General features: G+C 37.1%; 1 protein-coding gene across 1 annotated transcript in view; it reads right to left on the bottom strand.

The window, feature by feature from the left end:
* Positions 1 to 21934, bottom strand: part of LOC135155802 (uncharacterized) — a 32570-nt gene extending 10636 nt beyond the window's left edge. The window contains exons 1-7 of the mRNA XM_064106053.1: positions 21793 to 21934; positions 19944 to 20354; positions 17788 to 17865; positions 15095 to 15340; positions 8485 to 8775; positions 6792 to 7058; positions 3644 to 3721 (exon numbers count right to left, since the gene is read on the bottom strand). Coding sequence (XP_063962123.1) covers positions 3644 to 3721; positions 6792 to 7058; positions 8485 to 8775; positions 15095 to 15340; positions 17788 to 17865; positions 19944 to 20354; positions 21793 to 21934 — 1513 coding nt within the window. The remainder of the gene's footprint in view (positions 1 to 3643; positions 3722 to 6791; positions 7059 to 8484; positions 8776 to 15094; positions 15341 to 17787; positions 17866 to 19943; positions 20355 to 21792) is intronic.
* Positions 21935 to 23851: the final 1917 nt, after the last annotated feature.

Below are 23851 nucleotides of genomic sequence, written 5' to 3'. Positions count from 1 at the left end.
TGTCGACTTTGTTCAATATAAACTTGGTAGTGCTCTTTACAAGTAAAGCATATCGAAATGTTTTTGTGTTGTAGCGTGATGGCTTTAGACCTTATTTTAATAATGTCAGGGGGAGCGTTTAATTTTTTCTGCATATCAAACTGTCAGAGAAATTTCCTTAAGTTTGTACATTAGCTCTTTATCATACTTAAAGGTCAAGTCCACCTCAGAAAAATGTTGATTTGAATCAATAGAAAAAATCAGACATGCACAATGCTGAAAATTTCATCAAAATCGGATGTAAAATAAGAAAGTTATGATATTTCAAAGTTTCGCTTATTTTTAACAAAATAGTTATATGAACGAGCCAGTTACATCCAAATGAGAGAGTCGATGATGTCACTCACTCACTATTTCTTTTGTTTTTTATTGTTTGAATTATACAATATTTCAATTTTTACGAATTTGACGATTAGGACCTCCTTGCCTGAAGCACAAAATGTTAAAATAATGGAATTCCACGTGTTCAGGGAGGAATGAAACTTCATTTCACATGACAATGACGAGAAAATCAAAATATTTCATATAATAAAATACAAAAGAAATAGTGAGTGATGTCATCAGTTCCCTCATTTGCATACCGATCGAGATGTGCATATAACTGTTTTGTGAAATGAAGCGAAAATTTAAAATGTCATAACTTTCTTATTTTACACCCAATTTTGATGAAATTTTCAGTGTTATGCTTGTTGAATTTTTCTCTTTTTATTCAAATCAAGTTTTTGTTGGGGTGGTCTTGTCCTTTAAACTGTCACGTCTATAAACTTGCAACTAATATATTTATGAGAACCCAAGATTACCATTTTATTATGCTTAAATTATATTATTATGCTTAAATTGTTCTGTTTGTACTGATATATCTCCAAATAATCTCCAAGAGAACCATGATTTATTTTATTTTGATTCTTGATTTTCTGGAAGAAGCCGTATCTCGGAATGTCGAATATTCCACTTGAACATGCCTTATACATCAATAAAACACCGAGGATCCCAGGGGCGGAAATCTCTCCCAAAAGGTAGGGGGACACAGGGGCGGATCCAGCCTTCGCCAATAGGGGGGGGGGCGGAAATTTGTTTCAGCCATATTTTCCCCGATCGGCAGCTCGAAGATGATTTGTGTTTGTTTCTTTGAAGGGGTAGTCCTCATTAGTCACTTCTTAGCTTTATTTTTATAAAGTCATATATAATATCATAATCCTTATTTATATGATGCGAGCGCGAAGCGCGAGCAAATTTTTTGGAAATTCTATGTATTTTTTCATAAAATTTGAACATTCTGGGCAATGTTTGTTATCCTGAAAAAAATGTGTATGCAACTGAATAATTACTACGAACGTACAGCGCGAGCAGAAATGAACTGATGGAAAAGATACCTGTTAAAGACTGCGTGCAGTTAGCCTCTAACAATCGAATAATGCGAGCGCGAGCTGATTTTTGTTGTTGACATTTTCACCTAAAGAATGGAAATTCTAAGCACTTTTTGTAACTCTGAAAGCAGAATATGTATATAAGTAGACAAATGATGCGAACGCGAAGCGCGACTGGAAAATTTCGAGATTTAGTCCTATAATATTTACTGAACGAGACACTCTATTCATGTTTTGTAAATCATGAAAAGGATGAGTATTAATCATGCGAGCGCAAAGTGCGAGCAGAAATTTTTTATATATACTAAAAAGGACTTCTTGCACTTAGTCATGAAGGCGTTACATATTTCAACAATCAAAAACTGCGAGCGCGAAGCGCGAGCTGAAAGTTTTTGAAAATTTCTAAAGAAAGAATCGAAAATTTTAATCAATTTTTGTAATCGTGAACAGGATAGCTATATAATTCAACAATTGATGCGAGCGCGAAGCGCAAGCAGAAAAAAAAAATCGAGATTTAGATCTAAAAATGGGCCACTCTGTTCATGTTTTGTAAACAGCCATAGGCTGAACGAGGGCTTTTTACCGTGTTTAAATAAAATAAATCAATCAAAATCAATGTTTTGTAAATCATGAATAGGATGAGTAATAGGGGGTCTTCCTACTGTAATAATGCGAGCACAAAAATGTTGATATTGTTATCTGAAACTGGATAATGATTTAAATATAGAGAACAAGTTGAGTATTTGAATAAACATGCGCGCACGTGTTTCATATTTAGACCTAGAATCTAGGCATTCTAAATACATCTTTAATCATGAAAATCATGAAACTTTGATAATCCGATCTGAAAAAAAAGATTAAATTACAGCTTTATATTTCAAGCACTTTGTATGAAAATTTAAGGTGGATATGGATCGCACTTAAAAAAAGAGCTAAAATTTTCATTATTATTACTTTGAGTTTTGACATAGGACCGGGACATCCTTACGACATGTCATGAAAATGATGACTATCTTCCTATTCCTCTTGCTAAGCGCGAGATGAAACAAAAGGGACAATTTAATTATTAAATCAATATCATATTTATTAATGCCTAATGAGGGCGCGAAATCTGATGATATTATGGCATAAAAACTGGACATTTAACTGATGCATCCTATTCATAATTACAAAATATAACCATTAATGCGAGCGCAAATCGCGAGCTAAATCTTTTGATAAACTGTCATGAAAAGGGGATTTTAAGCAGTTTGTTGTATAATCAATATTGAAACATACATAACTCGCCAATCAAAATGCCAGCGTGCAGCGCTAGCTGATACGTCTTGACAATCAGACCTGAAAAGGGATATTTTGAAAACTCTATGTAATACACGAAAATAATAGGTACCTGATAAATCAAAATTTGCGAGCGCGCAGCGCAAGCAGCAAATGTTAATAAAATTATTCAGACCATAAAACTGACATTTTTACAGGGCACTTTTAAAAAATCAATTTGTAAATCACACAAAATAATGAAAGTTCGATTTCCGAGGTGAAATATGTTTTGTATATTGACTTCCATGCTTGATATTTGAGCTCCATATTGAACAAGATATGAAAATCACCTAACAGGCAATGCGAGCGCGAGCGAAAATTTTATATAGTGGCACGAAAGATTCTTTTTATTTTCCAAGTCTTCCCCTCATCTTATTTTATGCACTCGTCGTGCTCTTCTTGTTCTCTCTTTTCCCTCCTTTTTTTTTCATTTTTCCTTCTTTCTTTCCCTTTTTTTTTCTTGTTTTGCTCCGCCAATAGGGGGGGGGGGGCCTCGGCCCCCCTGGATCCGCTTATGGGGGACAAGGGGCGGGAAATTTGACAAGCAAAAAAAAAGGTTATCATCCCAAAAGTACGGTCATCTCGTCCCAAATTACATGTTTTATTTCGATTTAGAATGATGTATTTCTTACCATCATAATAGACAAAAAATAGTCGGGGGGACATTTGATATTGTGTCCCCCCTACTATTTTGAGTAGGGGGGACACTGAGTAGGGGGGACACGTCCCCCCTGTGATTTCCGCCCATGGAGGATCCTGACGCTGAGAAGCAATGACTTGAGGTTTCTAGAAAAAGAAAATCAGGGAGTTCCCTGAGAAAATCGTAAGAAATAGTTATCACACTGGCTCTTTTTTACGCGACTTGAACACAATTCATGAAAGAAAAAGTTAGGGCTGGCTGGCGACGCTCCTATACATACCGAATCGATCATAATCTGGATGGGTAACCACTGTCAGATGACCTGTATAACGGCGGTGAACAAGTGTCCCAAAATGGTCTTTTGAGAAAAGCAGAAAAATATATCGGTAAATGTACATTATCGTTCATTCTGAGATAAGATTATATTATAGTTAGCTGATATTGACGCACCATGACCAAATATGCCTTTTATGTTCTCAACAGAGAATTCATAAAGCATCATACCACTATACAGGAATGTTAAATAAAAGGTTTATTTCCAATTCGTCTAATGCCAATTCGTACAATTGCCAACTCGTCTACTATCATTTGGTCTACCATCATGCAGTGCGTCCAATCACCACATGGTCTACTTCATTTAGTCTAATGCCATTCCGTCTAATAACCAGTTGGTCCAATAGCCATTTAGTCCATATACCATTTTGGTCTGATTAAACTAAAGTGTTAATTGTGCAAAATGAATGAAAAGTAAATGGGTATAAGACCAACTGGTTATTAGACAAAAGTGTAATAGGCGAACTGGTGATTAGACAAAGAGATGATTGGACCATGGTCGTTAGATGAAATGTTGATGGACGGAATGGCATTAGACTAAATGAAAGTAAACCATGTGGTGAGTCGACGAGTTGGCAGTAAACGAATTGGCAATTTACCGAATAAAAGACTTCATAACGCCTGCTTTAACTTCAATCGAGCCGGGGGAGGGGGCATATGTATTGCTGTACACACGCATGACCAAATTATTTCCAAACACCCCTTAAATGAGTTTTTCTCTGTGTGCAAAATAACCTCTTAAACAAGTTGTCTTTGGAAAAAACATACACTTAATACGTTTGACCCCGCGATTGACCCTACTTTAGGTCTACAATTTTATATTTCTGCCCATTCCCACACTAACACTTCCTTTACAAATTAAATAACACGCTCACTGGCTCAGATGACATCGATGTTTAAAGTGGGAAATCTCGAAGTACATTTCTTATTATCTCCGGGATTAAAAAACCATTACTATAATTGTCATGATCATTATAATGATCATAATAATAATAATAATGATGATAATGATAACTATAATAATGATGATGATAATATTGATAACGATGTGAAATTATTATATTAATATGAAATAATGATAGTAATAATGAAAATAATAATAGCAATAATAATAACATTATGATGATTATCATAATATTCAGTTTTTTATTCACAGTATTAATGAGAATGGTGATGAAAAAACTATGATAATATTAAATACAGTAAAATGTTAAGGACAACAAATTTTGCTGTAACACAAATTACAATGATAAAATATATGTGCTTTATTGAAAAATGTATGTTATGTTATACCGAGGTTGTTTTACCTGACTGCTAAGAAAGCACAAATGCCTGTGAGCAAGCAACCAGGGGACCAACGGCTTAAGGTCCTCTCCGAGGGACCTGGTAATGAGGATAAATGCCTTACCAAAGGGCACTAGCGCACCACTTGGGAATCGAACCCGCCCACTGGGCAATTTGTTACCGATTACCAATTTTACCGGTTATTACCGGTAATATCACCCGGAAATTTGAGTAACACCAAATATTACCGTTTTTACCATGTTATTACCGAAATTATAATTCCTGTTGATACCTGTTACTGTTATCACCCTGATGAAACCTACATTTACCTAGTTACAACAGGGTGATGAGGGGTAATAAGGGTAATGTTGAATGACTTTGATTGGTTATAACATCGCAAACTTTAGTAATAAGAGCAATCTTACAGCAATCCCAGCGAAATTTTCAAAATCCAAAAAATTACTGTTATCACCCTGATGAAACCAACATTTTACCCAGTTACAAACAGGTTGATAAGGGGTAATGGGTAATGTTGAAACGCTTCCATTCCCAGACAGCAAAGTATCTGGATCACATACGGTTCTTATCTGGGATATCTGGGTCCCATATGGGCCCACATGGAACCCAGATGAAAACATATACTTGAACCCACATGGTGCCCAGATAGGACTCAGATGGAAACGAGACCTCCAACCCATGCGGAACCCATTTATATTGGGTAAATGGAGTAATATCAGATGGTAATATCAGGAAAATGCTGGGAATATTAGTTACTCATGAATATTCATTACTACAATAAATGGCCAAAATTTTAGCTAATATAGCTGTAATAATTAATGTGTTTATGTTTATGCAATTATTCCACCCAGAAAATTTTCAGAAAAATGTGTAGTTTATATATCATATTAGTCATAATCATGACATTAATTTTAGAAAAATGTTTTAGGGTTGAATAATTGTTAACCATAATTTGTCAAGTGTTGTAAACTCGCTCAATATATAGAAGTAAATGACAGGGTTTGGTGGATAGGTGTAGGATAGGATTAGAATTAGGATGTAGGATTTTAGGATAGGATAAGATGATATGGCTTAGAGTATGGAGTTGTAAAAATGTGCTTCAATGACCCTAATGACACTAATTGTTTTTTTAATGAGCCGACATTAATTGGGTAATATTGGGTAAACAGAGTAATATGAGGTGGTGATATCATTAAAATGCTGGAAATAGTAGTTACATCATACTGAGAAATATTGGGTAAATGGAGTAATATCAGGTCCAGGTAATAAGAGGGAAGGATTGGTCTACTATTTCCCTGTTATTACCCACTGTTGTTACCGTAGTAATATCCATGTTATTACCTGTTACAACCCGGGTAATGTCAGGTAAAATGCCCAGTGGGCGGGTCACCGGAATCCGAAACCCCCGCTTTACCGACTGAGCTTATATTTTGAGGAAATTGACCTTTCATTTTCAGCAGTCAAGGCCAAAACGTGCAAGTAATTATTATTAAGCATCTGTGGAATGTGAAAATAATAACTGTTATACAAAATGCATGTTTTGTTTAACCATGTTTATCATTGACATATATGGAGTTAAAAACAATTTTAGATTTGTAGATTATGTCAATATCTGACTACCTCCCATTCTTGAATGAAGGCAATAGCCTGTACTAACATTCATGAAAGTTTCATGCTTTGACAGGCATTAAAACTTAACAGATGTAATCTGAGTTAAACTGAATCCATAAAAGATTCCGCATGCACGTAGCTGCGTGATTGGATTTGATAATAATACTGGCGATTATGATTACCGGTTAAATCATGACGACCTATTTCTATTATTGCGTCATCTAGTCTGCATCTCTTTTCGTAATTGGAACATTCTGATTCACGTAGCCATTCACAGATAATCTTCGATGAGTTGAGCAAATGATTATTATTTTGTACAATGATATCATCCATTTGACAGCTGCTGACTTTTGAGCCTAAGTCCAATCGTCTGCAGTGTCTGCCGGTCAGTTTATTGACGAAGGTTTTCACTTGGTCACGGTTTACTGGTGCCTGGAGGTCATCTGGAACTGCGATTTGAAAAAGGGGAAAATATACGTTAAAATAAGATGCAACGTAACGGCTTTTGTATAGTCATTTCAATGTAAACATGCAATATTAAGCCGCGATTCGTGATTCACACAGCAATCGATTGACACTAGAAAAGTAGCAAAACACTTTACTATATAGTGCCAAACGACAACTTCCCTTCGAATAAAATGAATACAAATTTTCAATAATAAATGCATACCGTACGTGTGTCAATCTTATTCTTTGTTCTTTCTTTCTTTATTTAAAAAAAACAAAAACAAGTGCACATATAGTTACCAAACATACGTATAGCATTTCCATTTATTTGAATGCAGGATAAAAGAGCGTTGAAGATTAAATCCCTTGCTCACGGGCATAGGTGCCGCGGCCGTGCATCGATCCACGGACTCGCCATGTATTGTCAGGCGCCTTAAGAGGCTGTTCACACCGCAAGGGGGACCGTGGGCGGACCGTGGATCGCGCTATCGTAGCGCGATCCACGGTCCGCCCATTGGCATTCGCCGGATTCACACCGCAGTGAGATAGCGCGGTCTATCGTAGCACCCCCTTTTTTGAAAGGTCCTGTTGCCATGACGCGTGACGTCATGAGGTCAGAGCGGTCAAAGATTTCGCGCGCTATTACGAACCCGTACTAGTTAGTTGAGAGCTCGATATCGCTGTGCCTATTATGCTAGCCGCGTGTAGAACGATGACTTCCGGCGTGCTATCGTAGCTCGGGTTCACACCGGCAGAGATAGCGCGATCTAGCGCGCGCTAGACCGCGCTATCTCTCGTGGACCACCCCCAAGAGGTGCTCCAGTGGCACGCCGTTTTGGCTCGCCGTGGCTCGCTGTTGGGCGGACCGAAACGACGTTGTACCTTCCACACCGCAGAGATAGCGCGATCTAGCGCGCGCTAGATCGCGCTATCTCTGCCGGTCTGAACAGGCTCGGCCACGGCACTCCATGACCTATTTTTACAAAGAAAATCGCATTAATATATAATATTCTATTACGACCTCCTTAGAAATACATGTATCTATAGCAACTATTTAAAGTATGTGCTTCAAAGAAAAGAATAAACAACCTTACCGTATATGAAAATATGAAATGATATTAAATCAACAGTGTATTGAGTGTATTGGCCAAATAACTAAAGCATTTATAATGTATGAAAATGAATAAAACAAAGTAGTAATTCTGAAAACCCACTTGCCCTGATCTTTTAAATCAGATCATCGACGGTTAAATATGCCTTAAAGAGTAATCAAATTGAAACCAGGTTGGTTTCCTCTTAACAAGTATTAACAAGTGTTAATATTAATAAATATGCAAGTCTTTTAAATGTTAAAGGTGTGGCCTAGGTAGTTTGCTAGTCAATTGAAACTTTAATTTTCAGATCTAAGACGGGTATGCCTTTCTTTACCTGTGAGTAAAAGTGCGTCTTCTGGTTTGCATCCAGCTTCCTCCATTGCCAAACTCAACAGCACAAGAGGATTTACGTCAAACTCACAGCTGCTCCATTTTATCAACTCTCCCAATGCTAAGCGAACATCCTGGCCAGTCTTCCCGGTGAATTTAATAGGCTTTCTCTCCTCCGATTGGTCTAAAGTCAGCACCTGGATGAGGCGGTCAAACTTCTTGGGATCTTTTACATGCCATAAGATGTGCTCCAGAATTTGTGGAGAAACGTTCTTCGATGTATCCCTCATAATGCCTAAGCAAAACAAGAGTAGTTAACACTAGCATACAGTTGATATTGCACTAGTTCACTAATTCGAGCAGCAGAATTCAAACAGCTTTATTTTTTGCCCTAGATGGTTTGTGTTCTATTAATTTTTGCAGAGGTTACCATAGAATATAATCAGTTCTACTTTAAAATTGATATAGGACAAACGGTCCAATATCACCAAAATGTTCTAAAGAATGGTGTCCGGAGAATAACTGTATAACTTTTTACTACGTATACTTCAGATTTATGCATTCAATTCTATACGTTGAATTTTCCATGCCATCACACGTACCTAAAACATGTATATATTTCCAGATCCATCAATTCTTGAGTAGAGTTTTGCCAAATCAGTTTCAGGGAATGACAACATGTTGCATACTGCCGATTAATAGGCAAGGACTCTGGTATTCCATTTCTGAATTACGCTTATCTCGGAGCATGGCGAACAGGCAATTTTTCTTCGCAACATTTAGGATATTTTTTTTTCAAATCAACTGGACACCGTGACGCAGGATCGTGATAAAATAAGGTATGTTATGCAAGACCATCAAGTGACCATCCTACAGCTAAGAGGGAGTTGCGCGACTCTCGTAAAACCCCCATTCCATAGAGAACAAGACCGCTGAAAGACCTTTGAAAGACCATGGATTCTGGTTGATCTTTCAGAGGTCTCTCAATGAACCTACAACGGCCTTTGAGGTCTTACACGAGTCCTGAACAATCTTTCAGTGGTCTTCGTTGTCTTCATGGGCTCCAAAACTTTTTGAAACGATTCAAAACAGTCTTACAAGGGTCTTACAGAAAAATAGTCTTTCAGCGGTCTTCCGATGAACTTTCAAAGGTCTTAATAGTCTTTCAATGATCTTTCGGCAGTCTCTCAAGTTTTTTTGCGGAGATCACCGTACGACTCATGAGAGATCATTGAAAGATCAGTAAAAGACCAGGCAAAGTCCATGGAAAGAATTCTGAAAGATCACTTGTTGCATAAAAGATCTCTGAAAGACAATTGAAAGATCTCTATAGGACTAGTCTAAGACCAGTAACAGGGAAGCTAGGTGTGTTGGAGTTTGCTCCCATACCAGGGCACTGGGAACAATTTTTTTAATTGGGGGTGCTGATGTAAATTTCACAAGAAAAAAGGTGGGTTCACACTACAAAATAAAGTTTATTTTGGTCCCAATAAATTTGACAAGGAATAAGGGAGTGTACACCCTAGGAAGTGAAGGTTATTTTGGTCCAGAAAATCTGACGAGCAAACGAATAGAAATATACATGTATGTCATTTTGGTTACGTTTCGTATTTTTAAAAACACCTACCGGTATTAGAATTCCAGGGGGTGCTGCCAATAATAATAATAATAATATTCCGCATTTTAAAATACATGGGTGGAAATCTATCCTTTAAGGAAGGGGGGACACAATTGAGTTTTCCGTTTTTATGTTCTACAGAGTTACTAACTCAAACACACACACACACACCATCATACACACATACATACATATATATATATATATATATATATATATATAAAGAATCTTTGATTTATATAATCTTCCAAATTGTCGGTCGTAGACCTTCTAGGATGATTTATATCCCTGAAGAAGGTCTATGACCGAAAATTTGGAAGATTATGTCTCCTTACGGCGTTTCTATTTAGTCTTCTTTGGTTTATATATATATATATCCATTTTTCGAAGAAGGGAGGTATTCCTAACTAAAGACGAAAGGCCTCGATAAATATTGCGAGCGCGAAGCGCGAGCTGAAAGTTTTTTATTTTCCAACATAAAAACTGGACATTCGTAACGCTTTTTCAAATCATGAACAAGATAGAAATTTAACTAAATAATAGCTGCGAGCGCGAGCTGAAAATCTTTGATTTTCCAACCTAAAAACTGGACATTCATAGCACCTTAAAAAGAATATGAACAGGATAGGAATCTTAACAATTTATGCGAGCTGAAAGTCTTTGAATTTCCAACCTAAAAACTGGACATTCTTAGCACTTAATAATTAATGGAATAGGAATCTTAACAATGAATGGGAGCGCGTAGCGCGAGCTGAAAGTTTTTGATTTTCCAACCTAAAAACTGGACATTCATAGCACCTTAAAAAGAATATGAACAGGATAGGAATCTAATCAATTAATGTGAGCGCGAAGCGCGAGCTGAAAGTTTTTGATTGTCCAACCTCAAACTGGACATTCCTAACACTTTTTTTAAATCATGAACAGGATAGGAATTTAACTAAATAATAGATCCGAGCCCGAGCTGAAATTTTTTTGATTTTCCAACCTAAATACTGGACATTCATAGCACTTGAAAAAGAATATGAACAGGATAGGAATTTAAATTTTTTTTTTAAATATATATTTCCAACCTAAAAACTGGACATTCTTAGCACTTAATAATGAACGGAATATTAATCTAAACAATGAATGCGAGCGCGAAGCGCGAGCTGAAAGTTTTTGATTTTCCAAGCGAAAAACTGGACATTCATAGCACCTTAAAAAGAATATGAAAAGTATAGGAATCTAATCAATTAATGCGAGCGCGAAGCGCAAGCTGAAAGTTTTTGATTTTCCAACCTAAATACTAGACATTCTTAGTACTTTAAAAGCAAATTATGAACAGGATTGGAACCTAAACAATTAATGCGAGCGCAAAGCAAGAGGTGAAAGTTTTTTTTTTTCCAACCTGAATACTGGACATTCTTAGTACTTAAAAAAATAAGAACAGATAGGAATCTGAACAATTAATGCGGGCGCGAAGCGCGAGCTGAAAGTTTCTTTATTTTCCAACCTAAAAACTGGACAATCGTAACACTTTTTCAAATCATGAACAGGCTAGGAATCTTACCTAACAATATTAGATTCGAGCGTGAAGTGTGTGCTGAAGATATGTCATTTCCGGCCTAAAAATTGGTATTATTAGTATATTTTAAATTCAAGGACAGGGTAGCTATCCAACTAAATTTTAATTGATGTGAGCGCGAAGCGTATCCTGATTTTTTTTATTTTCCGACCAAAAAAGTAATCTTCTTTTCACCTTATAGCAATAAACGGGATAGTATCCGACTCAACCATATTACTGATGCAAGCGCGAAGCGCGAAATGAATTTTATTTATATTCAGATCTGAAAACTGGATCTTTCAAGCACTTTTGAAATAAAGAACAAGCAGTTTATCTCAATAAACAATGCGAGCACAAAGCGCGAGCTAATTTTTTTTAAAGATTTAAACCTACAAATTATGAAAAAGATGGATATCTTCCTAAATAAATGATTAGAGTTTATATATTTCGATTTAAAAAGTGAAAAATATTTAAGCACGTTTTGAAATAAAGAGATGGCTGTGTATTATTATTATTTTTTGAACAAGTGCACACCTAGTTACAAATAATGCATATAGCATTTCCATTTTAATATTTGAAAGCAGGATAAAAGAGCATAGTAGATTAAATGCCTTGCTCAAGGGCATAGGTGCCGCGGCCGGGGATCGAACCCCTGACTTTCCATGTATAGCACTGGCGTAAATCCCGGGGGGGATGGGGGGGATATATCCCCCCCACTTTTCGAGGAGGGGGGGATGGCCTGTACAAACATCCCCCCCACTTTTTACGAAAGAAATAAAAAAAAAATCACAAGAGATAATTGTTTTATTGGTGAAAATTCTTCCAAAAATACCGCTTAACAAATAAAATAATATTATTGAATCATAAAATGCAAATAAAGAGCCAGTTCACCATTTCCAAACGAAATACTTCCAATTCATCAATGTTGGGGTCTTTGGGAAGGGATTAAGATGGAATGTCAAATTTTTTTAATGTAATCTCTAATAAACCATTAAACCATCATGGGGTAAAAAAGATAATAATATTGGAGGGGTATTTGCCATATGGACATACAGTGGCGTAACTACGGGGGACATGGGGGGCACATCCCCCCATCGGCTGACCAAAAAAAAAAAAAAATGGGGAAAGGGGGAAAAGGAGAAAAGAGGAAGAAAGGAAGAGAAACGTAGTGGGAAAGAAGAAAATATTATTCATTATAATGTTATATTATATTATACCTATGTTAAGTTACATTACATAAGAAACATTTTTATCATAACTTTATGAAACATAATTTGCCCAGGGCCTACGTCTCAATTGTTCCTGGTGCTCGCATTGTCTGTTTAACGAGATATATAATCCTGTTGTACCAAAACATCCCGTTTTCAAGTCAATATAAACCAATTCTTAGCACTTGAGTTATCATTGTTTTATGTAGTGACATATGCTTTTTTTTCATGACTCAAAAGTGATTGCCCCATGTTAAGGTCTTCGTATATATGAAACATTTCCTGTCCGTGATTACGTTCGCATTTTTCATGGATTGGTGAGATATGTCTGCTCTTCATGAATTCCTAAAATCAGTCCTTAAAATGTCCCTTCTTCTGATCTGAATATCAAAAATTTTCAGCTCGCGCTTCGCGCTCGCATCATTTGGTTAATGAAATACGTATGGTCCCGGTTAATTCCTACAAAGAAAACTTAGAATGCCCCACTTCAGGTCTGAATTATCTAAGTTTTCAGCTCGCGCTTCGCGCTCGCATTGTTAAGCGAGACAGGTACAAATTTGATTATAATGTCCCTTTTTAGGTGTGAATATAAAAAAATTCAGCTCGCGCTTCGCGCTCGCATTATTTGATGAGTGAGATACATATCCGTTTAATGACATTGTCCTCAAAATGTCTCTATTAGGTCACTCACTCAGTCATTCAAAAATTTTGCTGGTCCCCCCCCCATGCCGTGACCCACGGTACGCCACTGTGGACATATCAATGACAATTCCTTGCATATCTAAAAACATGATTGCAAAAAAATGCCAAAATATTTCAGTCATCCCCCCCACCCATCAACACGGATTTACGCCAGTGATGTATAGCCAGGCGCCTAAGACCACTCGGCCACGGCACCTCCACTTTTGCAAAGAGCGAGCGATTTTTTTTATTTTTGCACAATGACCTGAAAGTTTTCGTTTTTCCAATTATTCCCCTCCCCTTCCATCATTTAATTTTCTTCCTCGCCCTATATTTCTTCTTATTTTCTCCTCACCTTCCTATTTTGCGCCGCCAGTAGGGGGCGGGCCGCCGCTTCGCCCCCTGGATCTACCTATGATGACCCCTCCCACGGCACGAATTTTGTGTAAAAATGGAATATAAAAGTCTCGTTAATAGAGTATTTTAAAACAAATTTTGGGGGATTAAACATAGTTAAAATTCACTGCGAAGGATTAATCATAACTCATGAAGAATATTCTTTTTACTGAGTACGCGAACAATGAAAATATTCGTATATTCCAAGTAAATTTGTAATAAAGGGAAAATTAATTGGTTTAACAAAGGTATGTTTTACGGGGTATGGAACATTCTCATCTACCATCTATACACTAAATTTACTGATAAGTATCCAGGGGCGATTTTCTTTTTTCGTCATTTTTAGTTATGAAATTGGCAATGGCCATCGATGTCATCAATGTCATCACTCTTTTGCTGGCATAAAGGGCTAGATGCGAGTTCGAGAGTAGTCGGGCCGGTATGCCTTTTCTTTTCCTATCCAAGTACTTAACAAAAACTATCTGTTTATATATATTTCGAAATTAGAGGATACATGTGTATAATTTCGATTTTGAATTGTGTATTTTTCCATAATAAAAGACCACAAATAGTAGGGGGGACATTTGATATTATGTCCCCCCTTTCCAAAATGGTAGGGGGGACGCGTCCCCCTGTCCTTCCTGGGATTTCCGCCCATGCGCATTTATATAGCGCTTAACACATCGAAACGACGCGACGTCTCTAAGCGCTTTACATATATATTATTACCCCGGTCATCGGATCCTTGCATACCCGCATACAATGTATGCACCTTCTCCACTCCCTGGGGAGCATTCCAACAAGAGTTTCAAGACTCAATTGTTAGGCATACTACATAGGCTTTCGCATCCTACCGGGTAGCTATTTAACACCTGAGTGACAGTGGCAAATTGTGGATTGACGCCTTGCCAAAGGACGCTAGGCCATGGTGGGATTCGAACACACGACCCTCTAATTACAAGGCGAGAGTCAGAACCGCTACACCACGGCGCTTCCACATGGATAATAATACAAGCAGCACCCATAAGGAAAATTTCCATGGCCATGTCCCATACTCCTTATTAAAATCATTTTTAGGGAGCCCGAGGTGGGGTTGGTTAAACCCCTACCTCCTCCGATCCGCCACTGTCATATCCACTGAATAAAAGATATACATGAGACTAATTACCACTAATGACTTCCCTTCCTCGTTCGGCACCTCCAAGTCCTAAAGCTTCCTTCAACATATCAGATCCTTTCCCTCTTTGATTTCCCATTCTCCATTTACACAGTGCTTCATAAGCTTCTCGCCTGGTAAAACCCTCTTTGATATCACTGATCTTTAGTGCACGAAATGTAGAAAGCAACTTATTGGTGGATTTGTTATCATACAAGGTACAGACCAGCATCCATAGTTCATAGAACGAAAGTTTTCCTGAAAAGAAACAATCCACAGTATTCCGTATGCAAACAGTGTGTTAGGGTGCGTTGGTGCATGTGTGTGCGTGAGCCTGTGGCCGTTTAACTGGGTTGGGCTTGTCAAATATAAATATATACAGATATTAATATTCAGATATAAGCTTTCCTAGAATGGAGATGTGTTGGCACAATGTTATAAAGACGGGGGCGTAACAGGGATCGGTGGCCGGGGGGGGGGGGGGGGGCAAGAGCCAAAAATTTCCCGGTCATATCATGGAACAGGCAATGGCGTCATGAGGCAAAAATTTTGAGGGGAAGATATGGTGTATCGGGCAATAAAATAAAGATGAGAGCGAGCGAAGCGAGCGAGCGAAAATTTTATTACAAAAATCCAATTTTGTGATAGACTTTGACATGTTAAAAAAAGATAACATATTTCACCCTTCTCTCTTTTTTGTACGCCACGGTGAATAGGATGTGTTATGATTGTGCGCATCAGGGCGTGTGTGGCAAGAAGTAGCTTAATATAAGTCCCGATATCACCTTTTCATGAGAATCTAACATGAAGATAGATTTTGACTTGATATTCAGAAAAAATATAATACACTTTTCCTTTGCTTTTCTTTCTTTCCTCTTTTTTTTTTGTTTGCTTGTAGAACTTTTGGGGGCCATGGTCCAAACTCATCCATACAACAGTGCTATGTTGGTGGGGTCCGGGGCGGAGGCTTGGAACCTCTTGATATTAAAGCAATTTTAAAGCCCCGGAACGTCTTGATATTTAAGCCATTTTAAACCTTACAGATGGCCACTAATTTTAATCAAATTGCTAGTATATCTATATAGCTTTCACACAACACATAAATTCAATGCAGTTGTGTACCGTAATCATCCAAATATTCTGAGGGGGCACACCATAGCAAATGTGGAAAAATTTGTAAAAAGTCGCCAGCGAGCGAAGCAAGCCAGAAAGAAAAATTGCCTTTTGAAATGAAATTCTAATTATGTGATAGATTTTTACATCATAGCAAACATCATGTCGTGTATTTTTTTTCATTCATCTCATTTCGCTGCCTCCTTTATTTTCTTTTATTTCCCCTTGGCTGTGGGACCCCCCACCCCGTACGCCAGAGCTTCAACGCAAAGTTTAATGCAGGAACAGGGGCCGTTAAAGGTTACAGATGAAGAGCCCCCACTGCACGGGGTCTTGGACAGAGCCCCCGGTAGCTTTTGAGATTTAGCAAGTTTATGATAGACTTTCATGCGACATTATGCTTTATACCATCCATCTTTCTTCCCGCTCGTTATCGTCAATTCTCGGCAGCATGTTAGTTTTATGTTGTCCCTTTTCTTTATTTTCCAATTTAGCTTTTGGCTCATTCCATTCTACCTTCATTTCCCGCTTTTGTTTGCCTTTTTGACATCTTTAATTTATTTCCCCGTCTTACTAATCATCCGCTAATCATGCTAATGTATTTGTATATCGGGGAGAATTGTTCTTCTTTCCTTCCTTTTCCCGTTTTCTTTCCGTTTTCCCTTTTTTTGTTTTTTTCTTAGTTTTCTTTTCCCTTTCCTTTTCCTTTCCTATTTTTTCCCTTTCTTTCTTTCCCCCCCTTTCCCCCCGTTTTTTTTATTTTCCCGGTGAACCCCCCCTGCCCCCCGCCTGTTACGCCACTGTATAAAGATTAATTAAGGAAGAGATAAAAATAACCCTTTGGTTGGAAGTATGACCATATGCTGGACTGCCGTGATAGGAAAGGAGACGCCAGGTCGGTTTAAATAAAGGGTTACACCACGTCCTAAAGGTTACGCCATATCATTTATCAGAAGATATGAGTTATTATATAGTTACACATGTATGACCTCTTTTTTATGGACTATTTTCTTATTTCTTTCTCTATCTTCCCCATTTACCTGTGTATCTTCTTGTTCCTTCTTTTTGTTCACTACTTTAAAAACCATAGAGGGTCGCCTCCTTCTCTGTGCCGCCCCTGTAATTATTTGATTATTTTACTATTTAACTCATAATGGACAAAATTGTCAAAACCTGTCTTCGAACTTGAGGCGAAGTCTATAATCTGGCATATTCCGGGTTACCGTTCAAAAGTATACGTTTTTCCTCATTATTTTAACTCATGACCAAGTTACTACTTATCTGGCTTTCCCATTTTGGACAAAAGTATTTATTACCTTCTAGTTTCAATTGGGGGATCATTTGCATGATTTCTTGATCCTGGAAATCTGTGGGGAAAAATAGGCAAGAACAAGTGCATACTAGTAGTTGTATCAAATTGAAAAAAAAATGAAAATTCGGGCTTTTAAGCAATTATAGTAAAATATCTTAGTGTTTATGAATCACTGACAATAATGATAACATTATTACGTTATCTTATCTTGTATAAACAATCCCAAATGAAATGTTCATATAAATCATACTGAATTAGAGCATAGCAAACAGGTACTTACTGTCATCTCCTCTGCTCTTCCTCCGTTGAAAAACACACAGTAACACAATCCCAGCTATGACACATGCTATTGCTGGTACTGTAATAGTAATATACAAAAGGGAGCGTAACATTATAATCTACGGCTACAACTGTTCAAAGCTAAGTTTGCAGAATGCAATTGTAATGACGTTATTTATTAGTATAGAGTAGGTTCAAACTTTCTTTATTGACCACCTATAGAGACCAGTTTTCTATAACAAGACCAGAGTTAGGTTTCCTTGAATAGTTTCGAAAATCAAATGAATTAATATAATATCTAAGAAACATGTCAATAAAGACCATCTTGCTTACAAAGACCGTTATTGCTTCCCCTGACATGTTTCATTCATAATACGGTATATATAGTGTACATAAAACCATGATTTATGGACAGGCGCGGATCCAGGGGGAAGGGGCACAGGGGGCACGTGCCCCCCCCCTCCTTTGAGAAGCAAAATAAAAAATTTGTATTGTAAAAATGCCTCTTTTGAAATTGAAGACCTTTTTTTTTTGCTTGTCAAATTTTTCGGGTACGAAATACCCTTTTTTTTTTTTTTTTTTGCAGGAGTTTCTGCATTTATTGTAAAGTCAATAATAAAATTTACAATACATAAACATAATCGTTGAAAATACATTGTAAAGTGACAAATTTATAGCAGTGTTATAACAAAATTTAGACATGAATACAATTTAAAGATAAGACAAAGTAGTGAAAAACAAATGCAGTGGCAAACTATATAAGCAAAAAAATGCTTGAGTAATAGCAGCCAAAGGGGGATCAGGGGCTACATGGACACCAAATATTCTATAGGTGTAGGTCTGGAAGAAAATCTTACGTCACAAATCATCAGAAAAGGAGAAAGAAGAAAACGAGAAAGAAGAAATGAAGTGTGCGTGTGTGTGCAGCAAGTGGGTGAATGTGCAGGTGTGATATTTAAGAATACTTCGATAAAATATATTTCTTTAATGAAGCTTTAAAAGAAAAGATAGATGCAGTGAGTTTAATATCATTGGGCAAATCATTCCAGATGTCTGGGCCATGATGTCTGATCGTTTTGTGTGCTAATATTGTTATCGGGTTTGTGAGGTGGATGTTGGATGAGTGGCGTGTAGGATATGAATGAATGTTGCTGTTGTAAACAAAAATATCTTGAAAGGGTGTAGGTATAGATTTAGTTGAGAACTTGTACATGAAAATGGCAGTTTGGAAAGTATGAATGTCATGAATTTTTAATGTTTTAAGGTTCCGAAAAATAGGATCAGTATGTGCTAAAAATTGCGAGTGGGAGCAAATGCGGAGTGCTTTCTTTTGGAGGCGTAGAATTGAGTCTATTTTCGTTTTGTTGCAATTACCCCACAGTATGTTGCAATATGATATATGTGACAAAATAAAAGAATTGTACAGCATAAATAGTGATCTTTGGGAAAGACAATATTTCAGTTTGAATATTATGCCAATACCTCTGGCAACAAGTGTGCTAATGTAACGAATGTGGCTATTCCAAGTTAAATTAGAGTCAATTAATACACCTAAGAATTTGGTTTCTTGTTTTTCAGCAAGATGGATGTTATCGATGTTAATGGAGCCACGGAATATATGATTAGAATTGATGTGTTTAAAGTACATGAAATTTGTTTTGTTAATGTTTAAGGAGAGTTTATTTGATTTAAACCACATGGACAATTTATTTAATTCATTATTTAGTACTGCTACAAGCGTGTCTAAGTTACTGTGTGAAAAAAATACATTAGTATCATCAGCAAAAAGAACATAAGTAATTAAGGGTGAAGCATTGATGATATCATTCATATAAATTAAAAATAACAAAGGGCCTAAGATAGAACCCTGTGGTACTCCACACTTAACATTACAAACTTCATAAGATTTAGAGTTAAAATTAACATATTGATATCTATTGTATAGATAATCTTTAAACAATGATAAAACAATCCCTTAATTTGTGGTTGAAAACATTTTTTTTTTTTTGGGGGGGGGGCTTGTCAAAATTATCCTCCGAAAAATGTGCCCCCCCCCCTTGGAAAATCCTGGATCCGCCCCTGTTTATGGGTATGAATGAATATATTTTCAATAAAAAAAGCTACTTAACAATGTTCAATTCTGATGTCAATTCTTACCAATCGTTACGATGATTATTTCTTTTTTTCCAAAACTTGGTGCCCCGGGGGTGGAAGTAATGGACAGCGTTGGACTTGTGACATCATTCAAAGTGGGCCTAACCACTGAAAATGTTGCTGTTCTTTGATCTTCAGATCCAGGAATATTGAATGCAACACATGTGTATGGTATCTCACTCGGTCTGGCTTCAGTGAAAATCGCTTTACTATTTGTTCCATCTGCGTTTGTCCACTCCATACTAGCCTTACTCCCACATTTTTGAGAGCCATGTAAAAAGAAAAGATCCATACTTGGGAAGTATTTCAAAGCTGTGCATGTGATGTTTGTAGCGTCGGTGGCCTGTATAGTACAATTCTGCCTTTGCTGGTCCTCACACTGCTCGATGACCGGGAAAGGTTCCATTGGAGTAGCTAGATACAGGCAATATACACAAATGGGTTATTAATAGAGAAATTATTGGAATTAGACGTTATCCAAGATCAATATCCAATATACATAAACCAGTTGGATCTCCGATTGATAACTGCTAACTGGAACCAGTTTGGTAACCTTGGAAGTACAAATCTAATCATTTCCAGCTATTTGAACTGGAATCGGTGGAGCAATTTTTAAGAATTTATTTACCAAACCATGCAAACTAATTCCAATTGAAACCAGTTTAATGACCAATTATGCGCCCGTGTCCATATTTATATTTTATTTGAATCATAGTGAATTACAATATTTTCATTAATTACTCTTCATTGTTGAGTCGCACAACTATTATGTTAAAAATAATAAGCAATGAATATCATGTTTGTAAATATTAGGCCTATAGATTTTAATATCCAAAGCTCTTCCTCTTAAATTGAACGCCACACCCGGGAGTGTTGCGTGCTTCTGTAATCCAAGCTACTTTGTGGAAGTTACAGATAGATGCAGAGGTTCGAACGCTGCTCACGTCTCGGGTGACGTTAAATGCCATTCCGAGACGTAAATAATCATATATGATTGATACACGTCCATTTTAAATAACTATATAAAGATTAAATGATCTGCATTTCACCAGTGCACTTTACTTTGACATTTCAATCTTAATTTAACTTTAACAGTTTCAGTTAGGAAGTGTAAATGACAACATCCTCGTTAACAAAAATGTGGTTTGATTAGATATCGAGTATCAATGAATTAGGCCTATATTTGTATTCATCTCACCAAATACTGCCACATCTGAATAGTTGTGCATCAAAATGCCCAAGTGGTTTGAAACCCTGCAGATGTATCGTCCTTGATCTGCTATGGTGATGTTTTTGATGATCAAAGAATAAGTTTCATCCATCTCACACGTCTTGTCATGCACACAAGATCCAATACTTGATTCTCCTTCCACCCATGATATCAAAATTGGGGAGACGCTTGGGTCGTCACCTTTCTTCCAATAAACTCCTATTGGTATTCCATAAAACTCGCATTTTAAAACAATTCTTTCTGCAAGTTGGGCGGTTCTGTGCAAATCGGTATATACTGCGCCATCTGGGACGTTTCCAGTGATATCTGAGAAACATGGAGGAAAAGCATGAAAACTGGCTTGACACTGCATATGCAGTTCAACTAAACTTAAAAAAAAAAAGACCTTAGATCTGTTACACTTACAACCATCGTCAGTCCCATCAATCCTATATTAATCCTATCCTGTCAGTCCTATCAATTTTTTTTTTCTCTGCAGCTTAAAGGCTCATATAGTCAGAAGCAAATTCCATGGTTGGAACTTCGACCGGGAACTTCGACCAGTCCGAGACTTAGGCCGTCTCACGCGTTCCACACTTATATTAAAACTATTGAATTCAATAAAACATTGTAATAGCTTACCTTTTGTTAGAAGTATCGTTTTTAGACTATTAATTTTGTTTGATAAAGCTCGACCAGAATCGTCTCTCTCTCTCTCTCTCCACAACATATCAGAACTTGGTGAACCAAACAGAACAAGACCAGTACAAATGCATATCGCCATAGTGATGTTTTGATATCTACATTTCTACTCTGGAATTCTGTACCCTTTGAAATAATAATCATTAGATCACTTTCTGTTCAAAAACTGAGTAATCACTATAATCTGTTGAAATTTATTGTGTAAATGTTATATAATGATTTTATTAAAAAAATAATTTGTCAAAATTCATTTTTGGTGTGATGAGGGGCGGATCAAGGATTTTCCAAAGGGGGGGGGGGCACATTTATGTTCTAACGGCATTTTTACATTACAAATTTTAATTGTGCATCTCAAGGGGGGCCACGGGCCGGCTGTGCCCCCCCCCCCTCCACTGGATCCGCCAGTGGGTCTGATAACAAATTGTGTATATAAAGCACACACTGCAAAAATATTTGGTAAAATTCTAACCAGCACGAGGGTAATTATGTGTCCAACTAATTTTAATCAATTATTTTAGAATGGGCAAAATCTTCATCACACTGGATAAAATAATGCCAAAAAGAAATGCCCAATGTTGGTTGGACACATAATTACCCTCATGGATATTTTTTACCCGATATTTTTAGAGTGCATGGTGGGTCTTAATAGATTGCTGAGCTATAATAACTTGTCATTATTATCAACATAATGCACGCTCAATATTTGTACAAAAAAACTAGAAGGTAGCGCTACGGGGTCCTGTAAATGCCAACAATTTGCATCTTTCACTTACTATCGGATATCTCAGCTCTATGAATATTAACATATGATTTTAAATTGAATATATAGGCAGATTACCTGAAACAAAGCAAACTGCAAGAACAAAAGCAGCAAAAGCCAAAACTTGCAAGCCTTCCAATCTGGACGCCATCTTTGAAAACACCTACATAATGCATACAGTTCCTTAATATATAATCTCTAGACAAATATTTGCATACGTAAACCAGAAATAAATATTGAGGCAATGTACTAAAGGTCGGGATGCAGTTACCAATCAATAATTCAATTTATTTATGAAATACTGATAACGGTGTCGATTAACCGCCGACAGTCAAAAATCATTATATTGATATACGGCATACTCCTTCCCTTTTCCCCTTGGTTATCTTCTGGAGAATTCAGCATTACTCGCAAAAATAAAAAGATCAAGCTAAAAAAAAAATAATCAAGAAACAGTTAGATTAATGTGCCCTTTAAAATTGTACATTCTTTGCGTTCAAGCGGAGCAGGGGTTGTTTCAAAATGAAGGCTTGGTTCCATACAGCATCTTGCCATACTTGCAAGTGCGAGTGCAGTCTACTTGAAAAAACGTGGGCAAAAATTAAGGATCCGTATGCATAGGCGGCGGAAGCGGGGGGACCTGTCCCCCCTAAATTTGAGGTGGGGGGACGATCCCCCCTAAAATTTTAGTTGATAACCTTTTTTTTTTTTTTTTTTTTGCTTGTCAAGAAATTCTGTTGGTCCCCCCTTAAATTTTGGTTGATAACCTTTTTTTTTTTTTTTTGCTTGTCAAAATTTTTAGCTGGTCCCCCCCTAATTTTTTGGGCTTCCGCCGCCATTGCCCGTACGTACGTGGTAAGTACTGCCTCCGTATTTGTGAGCGCGCAGACACGACTTTCGCTGCGTGCGGGCTATAGATTCACCTAGTACGGGTGACAGCTTGCCCTGTACTGCCAACGTCATGGCACATTACAACTTGCTCGTGATCAATCGCACGGAGATCGTATAAGCACGTATAGTCCAGGATAGGCCCCATAGACAAGGGGTCGAACCTTGTTTTTTTTAGATATACAATGTTTTTTGATGGTTTCTTGTCAATTCGAGGGTGCTGATTCCGAATCTGAATGATGCCACTCTTGTAACCTTGAGCATTTTCCGCAAATTGGCAAAATCCAATATGGCCGCCAAAATATGCAAATTACCCATGAAAATCATAAAATTGCCAACACATTAGCTATA

The sequence above is a fragment of the Lytechinus pictus genome, chromosome 10 (genome assembly GCF_037042905.1).
Source record: "Lytechinus pictus isolate F3 Inbred chromosome 10, Lp3.0, whole genome shotgun sequence".
Classification (NCBI taxonomy): domain Eukaryota; kingdom Metazoa; phylum Echinodermata; class Echinoidea; order Temnopleuroida; family Toxopneustidae; genus Lytechinus; species Lytechinus pictus.
The sequence above is the reverse complement of the archived record's forward strand: the minus strand, read 5'-3'. Positions and strand labels throughout refer to the sequence as shown.